Source organism: Anser cygnoides, chromosome 2 (genome assembly GCF_040182565.1).
Source record: "Anser cygnoides isolate HZ-2024a breed goose chromosome 2, Taihu_goose_T2T_genome, whole genome shotgun sequence".
NCBI lineage: Eukaryota > Metazoa > Chordata > Aves > Anseriformes > Anatidae > Anser > Anser cygnoides.
In genome coordinates, this window is record NC_089874.1 from 61,990,971 (window position 1) to 62,013,072 (window position 22,102).

The 22,102-nt window shown below is 43.2% G+C and overlaps 1 protein-coding gene across 3 annotated transcripts in view; it reads left to right on the forward strand.

Moving 5' to 3' along the window:
- AMPH (amphiphysin) overlaps nucleotides 1–22,102 on the forward strand; it is a 129,995-nt gene that overhangs the window by 60,324 nt on the left and 47,569 nt on the right. For all 3 annotated transcript variants that reach the window (XM_066992213.1, XM_066992211.1, XM_066992212.1), the window contains exons 3-4: nucleotides 13,862–13,916; nucleotides 20,879–20,973. In XM_066992213.1, coding sequence (XP_066848314.1) covers nucleotides 13,862–13,916; nucleotides 20,879–20,973 — 150 coding nt within the window. The remainder of the gene's footprint in view (nucleotides 1–13,861; nucleotides 13,917–20,878; nucleotides 20,974–22,102) is intronic.

Consider the following 22,102-nt stretch of genomic DNA (forward strand, 5'->3'; position numbering starts at 1 on the left):
CTTACAACTGAGAGGGCATTTTTCCCAAGACAAGAGACACTAACTTCTAGTCAGGCAGGATTCATAGGAAGGTGAGGCTCTCTGTTTTATGCTACAAAATTATCTCTGCAGGAGCAGGCCAGACCCTTTCCAACTAATTCCTCACTTCCAAGGAGAGTGTGCTTGATCTGATGTTTTGCTTTCTTGATTCTGCCTGTTGATTGCTCCGAATCTGAAGTCTAAACTGCAGTCATGCTGGGCTGCCTTTGATTGCCCCTGGATATAACCTGCTATGCCTCCGCAGCTTTAGAAACTGTGCTAATTGTTTTCTCCCAGAATGTGAAGTTGAATGATCAAGTTATTTTTGACTATTTTTAGAGCAGATTGGTATATGTTTCTTCGGGAATTCTTTATAATAACTGACCCTGGAGATAGCTCACACAGCTGAGCTCTGGACTGTAATGCATTTACTGAAAATGATTGTTGTGGTTTAACCCGGCTGGCAGCTAAACACCACACAGCCGTTCGCTCACCCTCCCCCCTCCCTCTCTGGGATGGGGGAGAGAAACGGGAAAGTGAAGCCGGTGAGTTGAGATAAAGACAGTTTATTAAGACAGGAATATAATAATAACAATAATAATAATAATAATAATAGTGATAATGATAATAGTATTAATAATAATAATGTGTAAGAAAACAAGTGATGCACAATGCAATTGCTCACCACCCGCTGACCGATGCCCAGCCTATCCCCGAGCAGCCGGCCCCCCACCCCGGCCAGCCACCCCTATATATTGTTTAGCATGACGTCAGATGGTATGGAATACCCCTTTGGCCAGTTTGGGTCAGCTGTCCTGGGTCTGTCCCCTCCCAGCTCCTGCTGCACCCCCAGCCTGCTCGCTGGCAGGACAGAGCGAGAAGCCAAAAAGTCCTTGGCCTGGTGTAAACACTGCTCTGCAACAATTAAAACATCAGCATGTTATCAGCGCTCTTCTCATCCTAATCCAAAACATAGCACCCTACCAGCTACTATGAGGGAAAATTAACTCTGTCCTAACTGGAACCAGGACAGATATCCACCCCTTATTCCATACCATTTATGTCATGCTCAGGTTACACTCTTTCCAATACATTCTAATTAATCACCATTTTCATCTATGATATATATAGCAATCATGGTAGTGATGACATACAGTATTATATAATAATTAACATACTACAATTCAACTCATGGGCTATTCTCACCCAGTATCAAATCCCCTTGAGGTACACACCGGACCTCCCCATTCTTTTGCATTACCCACCAAGTGCATCCAGGTCCCTGAGCAAAAGCAATTCCACGAATGGGTTTGCCTTTTCCTGAGGCAGGAGTAGCCCAGACTGTTTTACCCAGCATGTTTCTTACGTGCACTACAGGAACTTTATCCCCTTCTACAGTGCGTAACAGGTTTGATTGGGCAGGTCCAGCTCGGTTGGCAGATCCCCTGGTATTGACTAACCAGGTGGCCTTTGCCAAATGTGTATCCCAATTTTTGAATGTCATAGAATCATAGAATCATAGAATATCCTGAGTTGGAAGGGACCCTTAAGGATCATCAAGTCCAACTCTTGATACCGCACAGGTCTACCCAAAAGTTCAGACCATGTGACTAAGTGCACAGTCCAATCTCTTCTTAAATTCAGACAGGCTCGGTGCAGTGACCACTTCCCTGGGGAGCCTGTTCCAGTGTGCAACCACCCTCTCTGTGAAGAACCCTCTCCTGATGTCGAGCCTAAATTTCCCCTGCCTCAGCTTAACCCCGTTCCCGCGGGTCCTGTCACTGGTGTTAATGGAGAAAAGGTCTCCTGCCTCTCGACACCCCCTTACGAGGAAGTTGTAGACTGTGATGAGGTCTCCCCTCAGCCTCCTCTTCTCCAGGCTGAACAGGCCCAGTGACCTCAGCCGTTCCTCGTATGTCTTCCCCTCCAGGCCTTTCACCATCTTCGTAGCCCTCCTCTGTACACTCTCCAACAGTTTAATGTCCTTTTTGTACTGTGGTGCCCAGAACTGCACACAGTACTCGAGGTGAGGCCGCACCAGCACAGAGTAGAGCGGGACAATCACCTCCCTTGACCTACTAGCGATGCCGTGCTTGATGCACCCCAGGACACGGTTGGCCCTCCTGGCCGCCAGGGCACACTGCTGGCTCATATTCAACTTGCTGTCTACCACGACCCCCAGATCCCTCTCTTCTAGGCTGCTCTCCAGCGTCTCATCGCCCAGTCTGTATGTGCAGCCAGGGTTTCCCCGTCCCAGGTGCAGGACCCGGCACTTGCTCTTATTGAACTTCATGCGGTTGGTGATCGCCCAGCTCTCCAACCTATCCAGATCCCTCTGCAAGGCCTTTCCACCCTCAATCGAGTCCACAACTCCTCCATGTCCCAGCACCCATTGCTTTCAGTGTAGTCTTCAACAGTCCATTGTATCGTTCAACTTTTCCAGAGGCTGGTGCATGATAGGGGATGTGATACACCCACTCAATACCATGTTCTTTGGCCCAAGTGTCTATAAGGTTGTTTCGGAAATGAGTCCCGTTGTCTGACTCAATTCTCTCTGGGGTGCCATGTCGCCATAGGACTTGCTTTTCAAGGCCCAGGATAGTGTTCCGGGCGGTGGCATGGGGCACAGGATATGTTTCCAGCCATCCGGTGGTTGCTTCCACCATTGTAAGTACGTGGCGCTTGCCGTTGCGGGTTTGTGGGAGTGTGATGTAATCAATCTGCCAGGCCTCTCCATATTTATATTTCAGCCATCGTCCTCCATACCAAAGAGGTTTTGACCGTTTGGCTTGCTTGATTGCAGCACATGTTTCACAGTCATGAATAACCTGTGCTGTAGTGCCCATGGTCAGGTCCACCCCTCGATCACGAGCCCATCTGTATGTTGCATCTCTACCTTGATGGCCTGAGGTGTCATGGGCCCATCGGGCTATAAATAATTCACCTTTATGTTGCCAGTCCAGGTCCACCTGAGCCACTTCAATCTTAGCAGCCTGATCCACCTGCTGGTTGTTTTGATGTTCTTCAGTAGCCTGATTCTTGGGCACATGAGCATCTACATGGCGTACCTTTACAACCAGGTTCTCTACCCGGGCAGCAATATCTTGCCACAATGCCGCAGCCCAGATGGGCTTGCCCCTGCGCTGCCAGTTGTTCTGCTTCCATTGCTGTAACCACCCCCACAGGGCATTTGCTACCATCCATGAATCAGTATAGAGATAGAGAACTGGCCACTTTTCTCGTTCAGCAATATCTAAAGCCAGCTGAATGGCTTTCACTTCTGCAAACTGACTCGATTCACCTTCTCCCTCAGCAGCTTCTGCAACTCGTCGTGTAGGACTACATACAGCAGCTTTCCATCTCCGATGCTTTCCCACAATACGACAGGACCCGTCAGTGAACAAGGCATATTTCTTCTCATTTTCCGGTAGCTTGTTGTACAGTGGGGCTTCTTCAGCACGAACCACCTCCTCCTCTGATGATATCCCAAAGTATTTGCCTTCTGGCCAGTCCATAATCGCCTCCAAGATTCCTGGGCGACTTGGGTTTCCTATTCGAGCCCGCTGAGTAATCAGTGCAACCCACTTGCTCCATGTAGCATCAGTTGCATGATGTGTAGAGGGGACCCTTCCTTTGAACATCCAGCCTAGTACCGGCAGTCGGGGTGCCAGGAGGAGCTGCGCTTCAGTACCGACCACTTCCGAAGCAGATCGAACTCCTTCATATGCTGCCAATATCTCCTTTTCAGTTGGAGTATAGCGGGCTTCAGATCCTCTGTATCCCCGACTCCAAAACCCCAGGGCTCGACCTCGAGTTTCCCCAGGTTCTTTCTGCCAGAGGCTCCAGGTGGGACCATTCTCCCCGGCTGCGGTGTAGAGCACATTCTTTACATCTGGTTCTGTTCGGACTGGCCCGAGGGCTACTGCATGAACTATTTCCTGCTTAATTTGTTCAAAGGCTTGTCGTTGCTCAGGGCCCCATTCAAAAGCATTCTTCTTACGGGTTACTTGGTAGAGCGGGTTTACAATCAGACTGTAATTTGGAATATGCATTCTCCAAAACCCCACGACACCTAGGAAAGTTTGTGTTTCTTTTTTGCTAGTTGGTGGAGACATAGCTGTTATTTTGTTGATCACATCCATTGGGATTTGACGACGTCCATCTTGCCATTTTATTCCTAAAAACTGGATCTCTCGTGCAGGTCCTTTAACTTTATTCTGTTTTATGGCAAAACCGGCCTTCAGAAGGATTTGGACTATTTTCTTCCCTTTCTCAAAAACTTCCTCTGCTGTGTTACCCCACGCAATGATGTCATCGATGTACTGCAGGTGTTCAGGAGCTTCCCCCTGCTCCAGCGCAGACTGGATCAGTCCATGGCAAATGGTAGGGCTGTGTTTCCACCCCTGGGGCAGCCGATTCCAAGTATATTGGACTCCCCTCCAAGTGAAAGCAAACTGTGGCCTGCACTGTGCTGCTAGAGGGATGGAGAAAAATGCATTAGCGATATCAATTGTGGCATACCACTTGGCTGCCTTTGATTCCAGTTTATACTGGAGTTCTAGCATGTCCGGCACTGCAGCACTCAGTGGTGGCGTGACTTCGTTCAGGCCATGATAGTCCACTGTTAGTCTCCACTCACCATTAGACTTTCGCACTGGCCATATAGGACTATTAAAAAGTGAATGAGTCTTGCTGATCACTCCTTGGCTCTCCAGTTGACGAATTAGCTTATGGATGGGACTCAGGGAGTCTCGGTTGGTGCGATATTGCCGCCGGTGCACAGTTGTGGTAGCGATCGGCACTTGCTGTTCTTCAACCCTCAGCAACCCCACAACAGAAGGGTCCTCTGAGAGACCAGGCAAGGTAGACAACTGTTTAATGTCCTCTGTCTCCAAGGCAGCTATGCCAAAAGCCCAGCGGAACCCTTTTGGGTCCTTGAAATATCCTCTTCTAAGATAGTCTATGCCAAGGATGCACGGAGCATCTGGGCCAGTCACAATACGGTGCTTTTGCCACTCATTACCGGTTAGACTCACTTCAGCCTCCAATACAGTTAACTGCTGGGATCCCCCCGTCACACCATAAATACAGATGGGCTCTGGCCCTTTATAGCTTGATGGCATTAGAGTACATTGTGCACCGGTGTCTACCAAAGCCTTATACTTCTGTGCGTCTGACGTGCCAGGCCATCGAATCCACACAGTCCAATAAACTCGATTGTCCCTTTCCTCCCCCTGGCTGGAGGCAGGGCCCCTCTAGTCCTGGTCAGAATCTTCGTTTCTGTGTTTAAAGGACTGCCTGCTGAAAGTTGGAGCAGCAAACTTTTCAGAGAACTCCTTTTTCCCAATTGTTTTCCTTTGCAATTCACGTACCCGTGCCTCTAGGGTCGCAGTGGATTTTCCATCCCATTTTCTCATGTCCTCTCCATGGTCACGTACGTAAAACCACAGGGTGGCGCGGTGTGTGTGCCCACCATATTGTCTTCCTTGCATAGATGAACGTTTACCCCTAATAGCTGAGACACTGGTTTGTACAGGTGGGGAGGAAAATAATCTCTCTTCAAGTTGGTGGATCTTTTCAGAAAGTTTCTCCAAAGTATTCTCTTTTAGCTGGTGGACACTGGTTCGTTCAGGTGGAGGGGAAGATAAATTCTCTTTAAGTTGGTGGACCTCTTCAGAGAGTTTCTCCACAGCCGAGACACAGGCCTGTAGGGAAGAGGAGAGATTTCCTTCATACTGCCGGAGTAATTTAGCCACGTCATTCACTGGGGGATTCTCCTCCGCTTTCCAGGCTAGTATTGCCAATGAGCTGGCATATGATGATGGTGCACTCCGTACAAACTTCCGCCACATGGGTGGTGTACACCGGACTGCATCTGGATCTGCGGATGTTTGTGCGTCGTCTAGGTCCTTATAAATGACTTCCCGTACGGCCAATTCCCTCAGGTACTGAATTCCCTTCTCCATGGTGGTCCATTTGCCTGGTAGACATACAAGTTCTTCCTTGAAGGGATACCTTTCCTGCACAGCTGACAGGAGACGCCTCCAGAGGCTGCGAGGTCGTGCTCCATCTCCAATTGCTTTGTCAATGCATGCATCCCTAGCAAGGGATCCCAGCCGCCTGGCTTCCTTGCCCTCTAATTCCACATAATTGGCTCCCATGTCCCAGCACCGGAGCAGCCAGGTGACAGGCTGCTCACCTATACAGCGACCAAAATCTTTTCGCACATCTCGTAGCTCACGCTGGTATAGAGTCCGGGTAGTTACTGTTGATTTTTCGACATCCTCATCTTCAGTCTCCTGCACCTTTGATGGCCCAGCCTCGTCTTCACTATGTCCAGACTTAGCAGAAGACTGTCTGCGTTCTAAACGACCTGAGCCTCTATACCATTTTTTCACCTTGTCTACAGGGGCAACTTGCACTGCTACAGCTCGTTTCTCTAACCCAGACACAGGGTCTGCCACAGGGGTTGGAATACCCTCTGTGGGGTCAACTTGCACTGCTACAGCTCGTTTCTCTGACCCAGACACAGGAGTGGGAGCAGCTGCAGGAGCCGGAGCTGCTGCAGGGGCTGGAGTGGCTGCGGGAGCTGGAGCTGGAGCTGCTGCAGGAGCTGGAGCGGCTGCAGGAGCTGGAGCGGCTGCAGGAGCTGGAGCTGGAGCTGGAGCGGCTGCAGGAGCTGGAGCGGCTGCAGGAGCTGGAGCGGCTGCAGGAGCTGGAGCTGGAGCAGCTGCAGGAGCGGGAGCTAGGTTGTTAGTAGCATCAATTGCAGCTCGATAGGCACAAGCCAGACCCCAGCACACTACAGTGATTTGTGTCACTTTGGAACTGCCAGAGTCATGACAGCTTTTTTTCAAGCATTCTGCCAGCTTTTTAGGATTTTGCAGTTGTTCAGGGGTGAATGTCCAAAACACTGGAGGTGACCACTGCTCTAGAAACCTGCCCATATCCTCCCACACTCCCTGCCACTCGCAACTATCCCGCCTCAAGACAGATCTCCGGATGAGATTCCTAAGTAGTTGTTTAACCCTCAACAAAACCTGAAGCGCATTCAGGAGACATAACAACAAGAGCAGGCTGGTCTGAGTATCCCAAGGATATTCAACATCTCGGAGAACCACCGTAACTAGCTCGGGGGATAAGAGGGTGGTGAAGGAGAAAGGGAGAGTGAACAGGTAGGGAAACATGTCTTCCCCTGTCCCCTTCACAGATTGGCTCCCTAACGAAAACAGGCAATAGGTGTAATTGCTAATAGTTTCCGAGATATGGGTTCCAAAGTATAGAGTCGACGTCAGTGCTGAGTACAAATACCAGGTTAAAGTCGTGACCAGATATTTCATCATTTCATAAGCCATTGTTACACCGCACAGTACCATAACAATCTTAAACCAGGGCCCGGAAAGGATAAACAGTGCAATAGGGAGCACATACAGAAAGTAACGCACTATAAAACTCAATTTGGAATACAGGTACAGCAGACTGGAGATTAAGGCAATCAACATCGTGACTAGCAACTATTAAGCAGGTCCAATACTTATACCAATTTTAGTTTAACACACTCTGGTCAAATTTGTCGATATCTCAACCCTACGAGCCCCACGTTGGGCGCCAAAAGGGCTGTTGTGGTTTAACCCGGCTGGCAGCTAAACACCACACAGCCGTTCGCTCACCCTCCCCCCTCCCTCTCTGGGATGGGGGAGAGAAACGGGAAAGTGAAGCCGGTGAGTTGAGATAAAGACAGTTTATTAAGACAGGAATATAATAATAACAATAATAATAATAATAGTGATAATGATAATAGTATTAATAATAATAATGTGTAAGTAAACAAGTGATGCACAACGCAATTGCTCACCACCCGCTGACCGATGCCCAGCCTATCCCCGAGCAGCCGGCCCCCCACCCCGGCCAGCCACCCCTATATATTGTTTAGCATGACGTCAGATGGTATGGAATACCCCTTTGGCCAGTTTGGGTCAGCTGTCCTGGGTCTGTCCCCTCCCAGCTCCTGCTGCACCCCCAGCCTGCTCGCTGGCAGGACAGAGCGAGAAGCCAAAAAGTCCTTGGCCTGGTGTAAACACTGCTCTGCAACAATTAAAACATCAGCATGTTATCAGCGCTCTTCTCATCCTAATCCAAAACATAGCACCCTACCAGCTACTATGAGGGAAAATTAACTCTGTCCTAACTGGAACCAGGACAATGATCCAGTTCACAATAAACAGTTCTGAACAGTTTTCTACGAAAACTTTTAATACATAGCTTATACATGCTAATTGTGAATATAGTTATGAATATACAGCTATAGGCATAGACAGGCTACATATATATTCAGAAAATCTAGTTTTCAGAAAATCTATATGTATAGAAAATCTGTAAGTCAGAAAATCTGTACGTATAGATTACTTTTAGCCATATACTTGTAGATTCTGCACTTGTTGACCTTGCATACTTGAAATATGCATTAAAATAATTAGTTTGAGCCGTAGTTAGGGAATGTAAGTATGACTGTAAGAAGATGTAATAGGTGTGGAAGTAGAATCCTAGCTTGAGGAAGGAGAGATTTAGTCCGGAGGCTGGAAATAGAGAACAAAAAGTTTGGGACTTTGTCTAGGGAGGGCACTAAGTATTTTCTGCTCAGCCCTCATCTCAAACACAGCGAGTTGCTTTGGGCATCAGCAGTCAGAAGTAAAAGGGTAGTTAGAGCATTGCTGCAGGCACTGAGTTTTCTTATGTGGCTATTGGGTGCCACCACTAACGTGGGGCAGAGGATGATGGCTCTAGCCTGAAAGTTCGTACTTTTCAGATTCGTCCAAACTGTCTGAGGAGTCCAATCAATTTGATGCAGTTTCCTCCAACTCATGATGTTACTTCATTACTAGAATGATGAAATTCTTCCTCTTGAGTCTTCTTGGTGGGTGGACAAATTTGGTGCTGCCCTGGTAGGTACTGGCATGCTGAAAACCTCTGTGTTTCTAGAGCAGTTTGTAAACCCACCTTTTTTTCAAGTGACACACTAGACAAATGATTCAAACCCCAAGTCTCTCACAGCTGGTAGAAATAGAAAAGAAGAAATGTGTTTCTTTGAGAAAAAAAAAAAGTCCAAATTTGGAGGACAGTTCTAGGGAGTATAAGAGAGAGAATGGTTAAACAGGGTATTGTAGCATGCTGATGTACTTCATACTGAATTAAGGCTGCATCCCAATAGCCTATTTTATTGTTAAACTTCACTTAATGAAGTAGTCTTTTGCATTTGTACTTCTGAGGTCCCTTAAGGCCTATCATGTAAATTCTACCTAGCTGTTTGCGAACAGAGCAACAGCCTTGCTTTACATTGCAGCTAAAAAGTGCACGTTACAATAGAGGGCATTTGCCAGGTGGTACAGAAAATGCTTTAATATGAATTAATTCGCCCAAATTCCAGTATTAGACTCAGAGCTGCATTAATAATTAGCTTTTCTACATTTGTGTGGGGCAGGTTAGTAAGTAACCTATGCTCCAGTCTCAGCATTGCGCAGAGCTTTTGACTCTTGCTAAAGTGGAGTGATTCATTTGGTTTTGGTATCAAGCGCATGCCGTGCTGGCCTTTCCAGTAAAGATGTAGTTTGTTTACATCCTGTATGTGACATGATAGAAAAATCAAACTCTTCTGGTCTGCCTGGAAAGCTGTGAATAAGTAAGCCTGGCAAATAGGTCATCCAATTCCACCTTTTGTGGAGGCACGGTGGCCTGCCTTTAGTTTCTGGGTGGAAGCAATTATTTTTCTGGTGCATCAGAAAGCAAAAGCTAGTAAGACACAAACCATGTGTTTTATGATTTTAGTCATTAAAACTTTTTGTACGTCTCTTCAGGCTTCTGGTCTATGGTGGCTGTGTTATGGCTCTCATGATTCCAGTGCTAAGGCATACCTAAACACTATTCTTTAAAGAAATTAGACCAAAAATAAATGTACACAGAAATCAGTATTGCCAAAAAGGCTTAATGCTTCTGAAAAGGTCTCTAAGACCTGTGACTGTAGATGACGAATGATCCTAAAACACTGAGCCTCCTTACCTCATTGAGGACATGTGTTTCTACCAGCTACATAATATACTGCCCATGTAATAAGACGAGAGAGTAGCAAAGGGCATCTGACAGCAGTACTGACCCTCTGCTACAAAGTGCAAAATACCAAATTGTTGTTTGGGATGTGACTGTAGAGAACTTTATCAATTTTCCTAGTGAGAGATGTTGTTTTGGGTGGTCATTATGCCCCCTTGCTCATATGCACAGTTTAACACGATTGCCTGACAGACTTGTGGTAATTTGTATGTTGAGTTTGACCAGGTGAGCTAAGAACATTGATTTCTAGAGCTGGAATCTGGTGAGAACACGTCTGCTGTTATCAAACTACCAGATTGTGAGAAGTTTGCCATTACGTATGCTACTGAGATTTCTCCCTTGAGTTTTCTTGCATATTATGATACTCTGACTCATTTTGCTACCTTGTGTAAAACAAATAAAACAAATTATGAAATGATAAAGGAAGCATCAGTGCTCTCTTGGGAAATTTCATTTCAGAGGAGCACAGCATCTGCAAAATGACACCTATTTTTCATTCCCCTTCAAGAAGCTGCATCTCAGTTAACAAAATTGATGGCCTTAATGAAGACAATTGGAGCAGTGGTTTCAGAGCCACCAGAGGCTTTCATGTAAGAGACCAAAAAGGAGAAAGCGTGTATCAATAAGGAGAAAATTTAACTATATAGTAATCTTAGAAACAGTGCTTTTTATAATCACTATATGATGGTTTGCAAGGTGTGTGGAGCCATCAGTGCAATATTTTCATTCTGTGAATAATGATTAGTGTGCTAGCTGATAAAAGTGAATTGACCTTCACTAATAGGGAGTTGCAAAATGTGTAGATGCGTGTTTTGCAGAATTCACAAATTTAAGGATTTCCAATGCAAATTTGTATTTCTGGTATTTTCTAGAAGGGTCTAACTCTGTTACCACTGAAATTGAGAGATTTACTCTCAAATTTAACGGAAGCAGGCCCTTGCCCACAGGTGCTTTAACATCATGTTTCATACATTTGCTAACAAAGGGTAATTCACATGGCTCTGTGCTGCTTAGATGTTTCAATAGCTTTGTGACCTATTAATAGAAGCTAGACTGAGGGAGATTTGTGTTAAAAAATATTCTTTTGAATGAGTTGTCAGAATTTATAACAGCACATACGGCAAAATATTTGCATTGTGGTTTACTGCTTTGACTTTTTCTTAAACGTTTTCCAGAGAAGTGGTTGGTGATGACTCCTGACACTAACCACCCACAACAGATCTCCCAGTGGTTTAGGATACCAGGAGTAAAATTATGCAGTAGTCCAGTTATAAACATCATGTTTGAGTAATGTGTGTCCATCACATGCTATTTATTCTAATAAGCAAGTTAATAATGAGTAAGCTAGTTATTCTTAGTGACAAAACGTCATGTATATGAGTAAATACAGGACTTTTACTGACAATGAGGGTAGCTAACAGAGTTCAGAGCCTTCCAGCTGGAGTTTACTGGTTCAAAAACATCAGAAATTCCTTTCATAACTAAAAATTGTTGCCATCTGGATAACAGAGGATCATGAAGTTGCTGTGAGTATCTACTTCCCATTTTCTTCACAAGCCAAGAGGTTACATTAGTGTTCATGCCAAGAAAGATATGAATTGGGAAGATAATTTCTGTACGTTCCATGGCTTCTGAGTACAAGGGATCCCAGAAGAAGACTGACATGCATAAAACCCTATATATGCATATAACCCTAATGGCAGAGCTAACCCTAACTCTAACCTTAAACCCTAAACCCTAACCCTAAACCGAGCTTACCCTAACACTGACCCTAATGACCCAGACCCTAACCCTGACATTAACCCTAACCCTGACCCTAAAGGCGGAGTTAACGGAGCTAACCCTAACCCCTAACCCTAAAAACCCTAAAGCCCAAAAAACCCTAATCCTACAATCCTTACCAAAAAAAAATAAAACCCTAAGCAAAAAAAATTTAAAACACTAAAACCACTAAAACCCTAAGCCTAAAACCCCTAAAACCCTAAAAGCCCTAATCAAAAAAATTAAAACCCTAAAACCCTAACCCTAAAGACCCTAAAACCATAACCCTAACGACCCTAACTTAAAAAAAATTAAGACCTTAAAACCCTATCACTAAATACCTGACCAAAAAGAAAACCCTAAGACCCTAACCCTCAAAACCCTAAGACCCTAACCCTAAAAACCTTATCAACACTAAAACCCCCAAAAAACCTAAAACCCTAACACATGAACCCCCAAGCCCTTAAAACCCTACCCTGCAAACCCTTAAAACCCTAACAGTTAAAACCGCAACCCTAGAAACCTTAAAATCCTAACCCTAAACCCTAACCCGAAAATCCAACCCTAGTGCCCTAGCCCTGAAACTTAAAACCCTAACACCTTGTGAGAAACACTCTGTAGCCAATAACATAGGCTCGGGCAAGGATCTCAGTGAAGTAGCATTTTTATTTGCGATTGCAATGCCGGGCGTCCCACAAGCAGGAGCGTGCCTACTGGTTCCATAACACAGTTTATATACTTCTACAAGCAGGCCCCAAACCGCCCCCAGACACAGGCCCCAACCCCCTCCCTCCCCAGATGCAGGCCCCAACTGTCTACAAGCAGCTCCCAAACCCCCAGCCCCAGACCCGGGCCCCCAACTCCCCCCCCCCGACGTAGGCCCCAACGGTGTACACTGGCATCACAAGTCCTTGGACTTCAGTGGAGTTACGACAGCTTATACCAGTTGAGACTCTGTCTCCTGAAGTATTCACACATGCACCATTTGGGGGTTTAACTATCATATGAAAAATATGAGAACAACTCCAAAGCAGTTGCTCATATTTTGCAGCTGATTTTTCCATATGGTAGAGCTGGATGTGAGAAAATGTGATTGCAAGCTGATGTTTCTGTAGTTTCCAAGCACTTAAATAAGTACCTTGAAGGATATTGGGAACCAATAAGCACAGAGGGTTTCCATAATCTTCAGGCTATTCAAAGGGTCCTGGAGAACAGCTTTTTTTTAGCAATAAAGTATGTGCTATCATGTAGTACAGATTTTATTGCAAATCCTAGGAACTGTGAAGTCCAAATCGTGCTACAGTCAGAAATAAAGTAAAGCAACCTGTTTTCTTCTGTTTAGTCTGAGTTTTTGAAAGTCTGTTGGTATAAGAAAGATCATATTGGTTTATGTGCTGACGAAACAGCTGAGAGTTCACAGCAGACTGCAAGATGCAGTAGCCAAACTAAACAAAATAACTGATGTTATTGTTTTTTAGGAGTTATGTGCTTGCAAAATATTTCAATGTTTGCAAAAGTAGTAAGCCATTTATGTAGGGGCATGGATTTTTTGCAAGTCTAGGATGGCATCAATTTTGAGTGGTTTCAAACGGGTATGCAGGGTATGCAGCATTCTTAATAATACTTTGTGTTTGAGGTTAAGGCATGGGCCAGGCTGACTTGAACTGGACCTTGGCTATGAAATACACGTCTTTCTTTGATTGGAATTCTTCCCTGTCCAAGTGGCTGATAAAACTAGAAATTTTAGCCTAGAAAGTACACTACACATAACATCTTGGGCAGGCCACCTTTTCTATATGAACATGTATATGCTTACAAGAAGTAACATTATTCATCAGCTAACTCAATTCAACTTATGAAATTGCTCTTATTAAATTTGACACAGTGTATGTACATTTTAAGGCATAAAATATAACTAAAATGTGATTGCAATAATATAATTGAGATGTCTTTTTACTTACTTTTTTTTTTTCTTTTCCAGGCAGAGGGTTCCAGGCTCCAGAGAGAATTGAGAGCATATTTAGCAGCCATCAAAGGTAATTTTTAAGTCGTGTTTTCATAAACAAAACTTTTGATAAAAATTGAGGCAAGTAGGCTTGTTTAAAATATACAAAGGCAAATACAAGTAATGGTTGCTCTAGTGAGTAGTCCACTTTTCTGGTTTGGATCCATCTCAAGCTCTTTAATCTGTTGCAAGAGTTTCTGCAGCTTTGATGTCAACTCATGTGCACAGTCCTGCATGCATGGCTTATCTTCAGCTGTCCTTTGTGTGCAGAACTGCTGCAAAGAGGACCCACAAAATCTGCACATGTTGTCACTTGTCTTTGCAAATGCTAGAATACCAAATACTCTATGCAAGATGAGAGACCCCTTGCAGGTTTCCAGGTTTCATTACATTTCCAGGTATTACAATTGAATGATAGATCGTCTCCCTCTGAAATCATGCTCCCTGAGATGTTGTGATTTGTCATTTGTTTCTGACTGCTGGATCTATTTTATTTTATTATTGTTTTTAAGTTTGAAAATAGTATGTGATCGCTTTGTACTAAAGATCCAAATAGCAGAAGCTCACTGGTCAGTGATTAAATATCAGAGAATAAGTAAACAGCTATTTAAATACTAGTGGACATTCATAAAACCAGCATACTCACCTTAGTGCTATATACAGAGATTATTCTATCTTATCCCACTTGTCTTCTAAGAAGTTGGAGATGAGGTCCTAAAGGGAAAGGAATACAAATTGGTGACCATCACAGAAGCATTAACAGCTTCTTGAGATAAATAAATAGAATTCTTATATGTACGTATTTTTAACCTGTCTTCAGTCAAGTAGAAAAAAAAATGTTATAAACCAATATCGACATTTCTGGAAATCACTGTGTCATAACAAAGTTTCAGCAGCTGTTGTCAGGCAGGGAAGCTCCTTTTGATGGGAAGTGTGAGATGGAGAACAAAGCAGTAGCTTAATGTCTTTGATTGCTATTTGCTAGAAGGACTGGGCAGGGAAAGTCCTATACCAGAAAAGAGGTAAATCTCCTTTTAGAGATTTGCACCATGTCTTTTTTTTTTTTTTTTTTTTTAGAAGAAATTTCAGCAAATTTCTTTTTGGGGGGACCCATTGGATGCTGATTTTACATTCTGATTTTTCAGTCATTCCTTCCCCACACACATTATCAGCTGTATGCATAGCCAGAAGCAACGTGATGACGCTGTTTGGCCAGATTGCTTCTCTGTCATGTAGGCTGACTGTTTACATGCTGCTTTGATTTCCATGTTGGTGACAACAATCCTCCTCTCCATGTTTCGTTTTCTTTCTCTCTCTCTGACTCTCTTCCTTTCCTTGTACTTTGTGCATTAGTGGTCCTTTTGTTGGTTTACTGTCTAGTGGGCTATTCTTTGCACCAGGTTTTGCCTTTAACTTTGTGTGAAATTTTTCATTGTGCAAGTTTTGCCTGTCTAGCTGTGCTTTTCTGTTCTGCATCTTTCTCTTGTTGCAGCCTATAAATCTATATTTGAAAATAACTTGGATTGACTTTCTCCCTAGGAATGTAAAGAGTTTGCTAATACCTTGTTATCTTCACATCTTTAAAAAGATCCAATCATAAGCAGCTCAAAAAATCATAAAAAACATTATTCTCCAAAGCCAACAAGCCACCAGTGGGCATCCTTGGCACATGTGTTGGCACACATTCCTTCTGAGGACTGGGACAGTGGCCAAGAGCAGTAATCCAAGATACGTCTCTGGGTCTTCCCCAAAGCTGATGAGCTCAGCAGTGGCCAAAGCCCCTCCAGATTTCGGGTGGCAGAAGGAGATTTGGCAACTGCCACAAGCTCTGTGTTGCTGTTCTTTGAAAGACAGCCATCATTAAAAATTTTGGGGTGGCTATGCAGAGAAGCATGTGAACCTCCACCATGGGTATTTAGGCACTGGAGTGGGATTCCAGTATGTAGGACACCTAGGCTTTGGAGGCATGCTGTGGTCAAGGGTTCGTTTTGAAGGGGAAAAGGTTGATCATATAAATGCGCCTGATATCCTTGTATTCTTAGAGTGAGAGAAAAGCAGTTCACTATACAGGGTTCATTTTAAAGGGTTTCAGGAATTGGCAAGATAGCTAATTTTAACTAAATGCAATTTATGAAGCTGGAATGTTGTCAGTTCTAGTAGTTGTCATTTGGCTGTATGACTTTTGAGTGACTGAATATTGAAAGCTGAAATATGAGATCTGGGCACAATTTAAGCAAGGAGTGGTCAAAGGATCCTTCTTATCACCCTTCATCCCTTCATTTTAATATACTCAACATTTTCTGAGGTTTAGTATCACACATTCTTAAAGTAATATATTTTTTGATGTATTCAGACTCCTTCCCTAATTCAGAGGTGCTTCTTAGTCTCAGATGGATCCTTACCTTTACTGCTGGTTACTCAAAGACCCAGAGGAACCATATCATAAAGCTATTGTAAATCTGAGTGGTTTTTATGTGCTACTTTATTTCACCTGCCTGGTAGTTCCATGTCTGCTATGCACCAGTGGTGGCTGTACTGCCAATGCAGCGTACTGTCTCCCACAGCTGTAGTCATCTCATGCCTCGGGTCTTTTGTCTCCTCCTGTCTCCTTGGCATCATGTATCTGGATTCTCTACTCCATGATATTTTCTTCGAGCTTTTGAGAGATGTAGGTGACTTCAAAGGTTTTATTGGCCAATTGTTAAAGAAACTCTAAATTAGCGTCCTATTTTCTACCCTGAGCTCTTTGCAAGTACAAGTACAGATGGGGAGATATATACCTGGATTTGCATGAAGGTGACAGAGGTGAAAAGGAATCCTGCATCATAAAAAAGTATTTGTCATGTGGCTTAACATAGTGAGAAATAGTAACTGGTCTATAGGAAGAGAAATTGAGGTTCGGAGGGGCTGTACGCAGCTTTACTGCCTAGTTCTCAGTATGTGGCTGACAGAATTGCACATATCCTTCAGATACACAAATCTTAAAATCAATCATTTAATTTCTTAGAAGAAAGAAAACCCTTTGCCATCTTTCTGTAAAATTTAGCAATGAATTATGAAACAGCTGAGTTGTTCTAGTGGAAACTAATGGGTAATAGGCAATAATAAATACACCCCATGTGGCAGGAGAACCTCTCAGTTCCCTGGAGAACCTTACATGAAGTTCTCTTTCCCCACTCAATCTTCCAACCTAAATGATCTGATGATTCCAAGAAATAATAAAATATTAAGAGCCAGACCAAGGTGCCTCACTTAATTGAGAAGATGGAATTTTCTCCATGATTCTGCCTAGATTTCTCTGTCAGGGCATGAGGAGACCCCACAGTATGTGGGTCCTGAGGTTGACATGGAGTCCCAGACTGGTCTCAATGTCCATGTGAGTTTGAGTACATGGGAAACGTGATGGTAAATAGTAACTTACTCTCTGCCATCCATAGGGCTCTGTAATAGGAATGTCTCTGCACGCCCCCTCTTAGGTCCCTACTGCATGTGTGCCTTTAGGAATCCTTTGGGGCTCCAGGAACAGGAGCTCTTTCCCAAAGAAAGAGGGACGATCTCATGCGAGAGCCTCAGACTTCAGTGAACATCATTTTTTCTAAGCAATTCAATTATTTGGGCATTTATAGTTATTAAATAAGTGACCCAATTACCAAGAATAAATGGTACTTAATGAAACAGTTAATATTAAATATAAATTTCTGTTTATCAGCAGTAAAAAATATTTTCACATTTCATAATGCTTTCATGACTTGCTTTAAACAATTTATCTTTCTTAGCGATAGCAGCTGAAAACAGCAGAGAGAGGCAGCCTGCAGTCTATGGATGACACTAATCCTCTTAAGTGCTGAATAACACATAAAAGGTATCAGTACATAAGAAAAATCTCAATGTGAAAACCAGCCAAATAAAAAGAAAGAAAGAAAGAAAGAAAGAAAGAAAGAAAGAAAGAAAGAAAGAAAGAAAGAAAGAAAGAAAGAAAGAAATCCATGTGTTGTGGTTTAACCCGGCTGGCAGCTAAACACCACACAGCCGTTCGCTCACCCTCCCCCCTCCCTCTCTGGGATGGGGGAGAGAAACGGGAAAGTGAAGCCGGTGAGTTGAGATAAAGACAGTTTATTAAGACAGGAATATAACAATAACAATAATAATAATAGTGATAATGATAATAGTATTAATAATAATAATGTGTAAGGAACAAGTGATGCACAATGCAATTGCTCACCACCCACTGACCGATGCCCAGCCTATCCCCGAGCAGCCGGCCCCCCCACCCCGTCCAGCCACCCCTATATATTGTTTAGCATGACGTCAGATGGTATGGAATACCCCCTTTGGCCAGTTTGGGTCAGCTGTCCTGGGTCTGTCCATTCCCAGCTCCTGCTGCACCCCTAGCTTGCTCACTGGCAGGACAGAGCGAGAAGCTGAAAAGTCCTTGGCTTGGTGTAAGCACTGCTCTGCAACAATTAAAACATCAGCATGTTATCAGCGCTCTTCTCATCCTAATCCAAAACATAGCACCCTACCAGCTACTAGGAGGAAAATTAACTCTGTCCTAACTGGAACCAGGACACCATGGACATTGTAAGTTTATGCTGTGGTCATGAAAAAGGTTGTGAAGCCACCAGATTAGTATTTACTTATGCACTCATTTGAGGTACTGCAGTAAATATGGTATAGATACAGCAGGAAAAGAGTAGCCTGGGTGGTCTTGTCCCGTGGGAATTTCCTACTGAAGCCTTCTGACCAAGGTAGCCAGATGTTATAATGCTCCTTGCCTCACACCACAGCTGGATTTGACTGATCCTTTTTGCAGGGATTGTGTTTGAATGAAAGATTACCAGATTCTCAGGGCTGAAAAACTTGTAAAAGTTGGCACAAATTGGTATGCCTTGAGCGTGGGATATATAAGTTATACTCTTTAGCAGGTACATGTCTGAATTCTGTAGTATTTAACAACAACAAAAAAAAATCTATGTAGGTAAAGGTGCTTTACCAGAGACTAGTCTATGGCTGAGCTGAATGCAGACTGCAGGAAAGATTAGAGAGAAGCTGTGTTCACATGCTGCCACGAGAACTTAGGTTGCAGGTTTAGTGTGCAGTGTCCTTGAGGGCAGGAGTTCAGAAAGGATCAAACATGAGCAGGGATTCTTGCCCCGACTGGACAGAATACAGCCATCTTAAGCATGGTGACACTGCTGGTTTTGCCTCACCTCCTGAGTTTATTCATATGCAGTGGCATTAAAGAAGATTTTAAATGAGTCCTGCGTGGAAAAATAAATAAAGATCATCTATATTTTACTATAATCTGGCACATTATAGACAAAAAACAAACACGACCTCTATTCAGTAACTCTTTCTTAGTCAGATACATTATCCTAACTATTAACCACGAAGGAGAGAAAGAAGAAATGCATCTTAAGTCCTTATGCTATACAAATTCTTAAAGCTGAGCTCTGTCATTTAGAAGCACCCCCAAGACAATCCCTGAAGAAATCAAATACTCTGTCTTGGCACAGCACCTTTTGATTAAAGGATGAAAGCTTGATGTTATTCCTAAATCCAGCCAGTTAAATTTGAAAATCACACTAGAGATATTTTCAAGACAGCACAGATGTGCTGCAGCAGGCAGACTTTGGCTGGAGAAAAAATGAGGTTTGTTTTGTTTGTCTGTTTGTTTTAACTTAATGCAGGTCAAAAAATATTTTTAGCAGTTAGTGTTGTTCAGATTTTGCAAAGAAGTTGAAGTACCTTTGTCATTTTAAAATTACTGATTCTGAGCTTAGCGTCTTATGTGAGATCAGTTTTGTTTTACCTGTTTCCAAACCATATTCAACATCTAATGTATTCCTGCACTACTCAGACAGAAAGGCAAACCCCAGTGCCATCACTGGGGGCAGCAATTTATTCACTGCAGACAGATTTAGGCTCTTCCTTGGAATATAATGAAGCTACTTTACACTTAATCCAGATCTTCTTTGTATTACAGTCATAACGATAAACAGTCCCTGTTGTTGTTTCATCTGCAGTGGCAAGAGTTCCAAAGGTGACTGATGCTGTTTGGTTCAGTGCACTTCTCTGTGGACACCACCGCACTGCAAGTGTAAATAAGCAGTGGGATCCACATACAGCTAAATGTACTGTGTTGGCATAAAGGATAATTGTTCTTTGTAAAGCCAGGTCCATTACAACACACTCCCCAGGTTCAGACATTGCTTTTCCCTCAGCTTGCAGACACTGCCTCAGCTCTTGCTGGTCCTTTGCTTCATTACTTGCATACCTTTAGGTCACCATCATTATTATGGGCACAAGAATAACAAACTTTTCTTAATCAGTCTCACTTTACATATGAAAGATCTTGAAACTTAAAAAACTTTGAAAACAAGGAAACAAAGTAGTCCTGAGATACATTCTGCCTTTGTACAACTTCTCCCATTCTGGGGAGCACTTTTGTTCAGGGTGGAACCCTTCTACCTTTTCTCCTAAGTCCATTTTATAGACAGCAATTCCCAGAATCTCTGCCATTTTAACCACCCCACCCTGGAGATGCCTCCTTTTGCACACAGGCAGGCATGGTACTCATTATGGACAAACTAGGAAACCATTCTATAGGAAGGCAGAGCTGAGAATAAACAAAGCCAAGCTGTTTGTTTGGCTTCTGAGTGATAGTGCTTTGGTGAGTTATTAAATGTCTCTAGTGAGCAGGACTACCCTCAGAGTTGTTTCCGTGTTCAGATATGTTTAGTTCAGAATAGCAAATGAAATTCCTAATTTGATAGGAGTTTTTTCATATATATAAATATGGGTTAATTCTACTATGGGGGACATTTCTTATTAATCTGGGAGAGCTGGCTGAGTATAAAGCTTTTGTTTCAGCTCTGGAAAATTATATTCTAAACATGGCAGAGGGAAGTGGGGTACATGTGGGCTGAAATAAAGTTATTTATTAACTGTCTCTTGTAGTTTGCAGTTATATGTTCCTTTTTCTAATTACAGGCATGCAAGATGCCTCAAAAAAGCTTACAGAGTCTCTCCATGAAGTCTATGAGCCAGATTGGTATGGACGAGAAGATGTGAAGATGATTGGAGAGGTAAGATGCATGGAAAGAAGAAAAAAGTAGTATTTTGGTTGCAAATGGATTAATCTGAGCTATTGAGGAAAAGTGTACATCTGATGCAGTTTTACAGTCAGGATTCTCAATTCAATTGAATATTGAAAATTATTAAATCTGCTTATTCTTGTGTGCTGTTTAATAACTACTAAGCCTGTAGCACTAAACAAAGTAGCTGATGGGGCACTTATCTCTCTCTGGCAAGAATTTAGACTTTAAGGCCAAATTAGGTTGCAGGGTGCTATTCACTTCAGCCTTTACTAGATTCCTTCAGTGATCAGAGAAATATAGGCTTTTCTAGAAGGTACATAGAGGCCTATATAGGCCTTTTCTAGAAGAGATCCTGACTTGAGGTGCTCTGAATTGCCTACGTAAACATCCTTAGTTCTGGGAAATTCTGTCAGCAAAATTGCTGGTGGTGACAAGAAGGTGTAAACTGTTATCAGTGCAGCTTTTAACCACCTGGGATTCAATGTGCAGGGCCTTCTGGATAGCATCATTAACAAGAAATTGGAAGACAGAGCAGTCTTCCCAAATCAGCCTAATGATTGCTTTCTTCCCTGTGGTTGCCTTCCTCTACCCTTCCCTGCTGCTGAAGGCATGACATGTTTTTGATTTTAGAAGTACTCAACTTCCATACAGTGTAAGTTAAGATACAATACCATTTATATCCTTTTAGGTTAAATGGCTAGAAAACCTGCTGCTGTATCTTGCTGTAGCACCTCACCTTGTATTTATAGGCTATTAAATTTTACACTCAGAATTTGTAATTGTGCGTACAAGGACCAAGATTTGACCCTTAATCTCTATTAGGTATAGAAATAAGTGTTAGGTGTGTGCTCTTAATAAGAGACTCATGTGGGCAATATTACAAAATCGCTGCTCCTATTTTTGTCCCAATATGACACAAGTGTAGATTTATGCATCCATCAACCTGCAACTCAAGAGAATGGTTTGTTTGTGCTGTCCAAGATATAAATTATCCTTCCAAAAAGGGTACATCAAAATGACCTACTCCTGCGTGGCAGGGAAGATGATGTCTTAAAGGACTCTTCAGTGTTGGTTTTGGTCCCATTAGCTTTTACAAAACCTCCATGATCTAAAATTG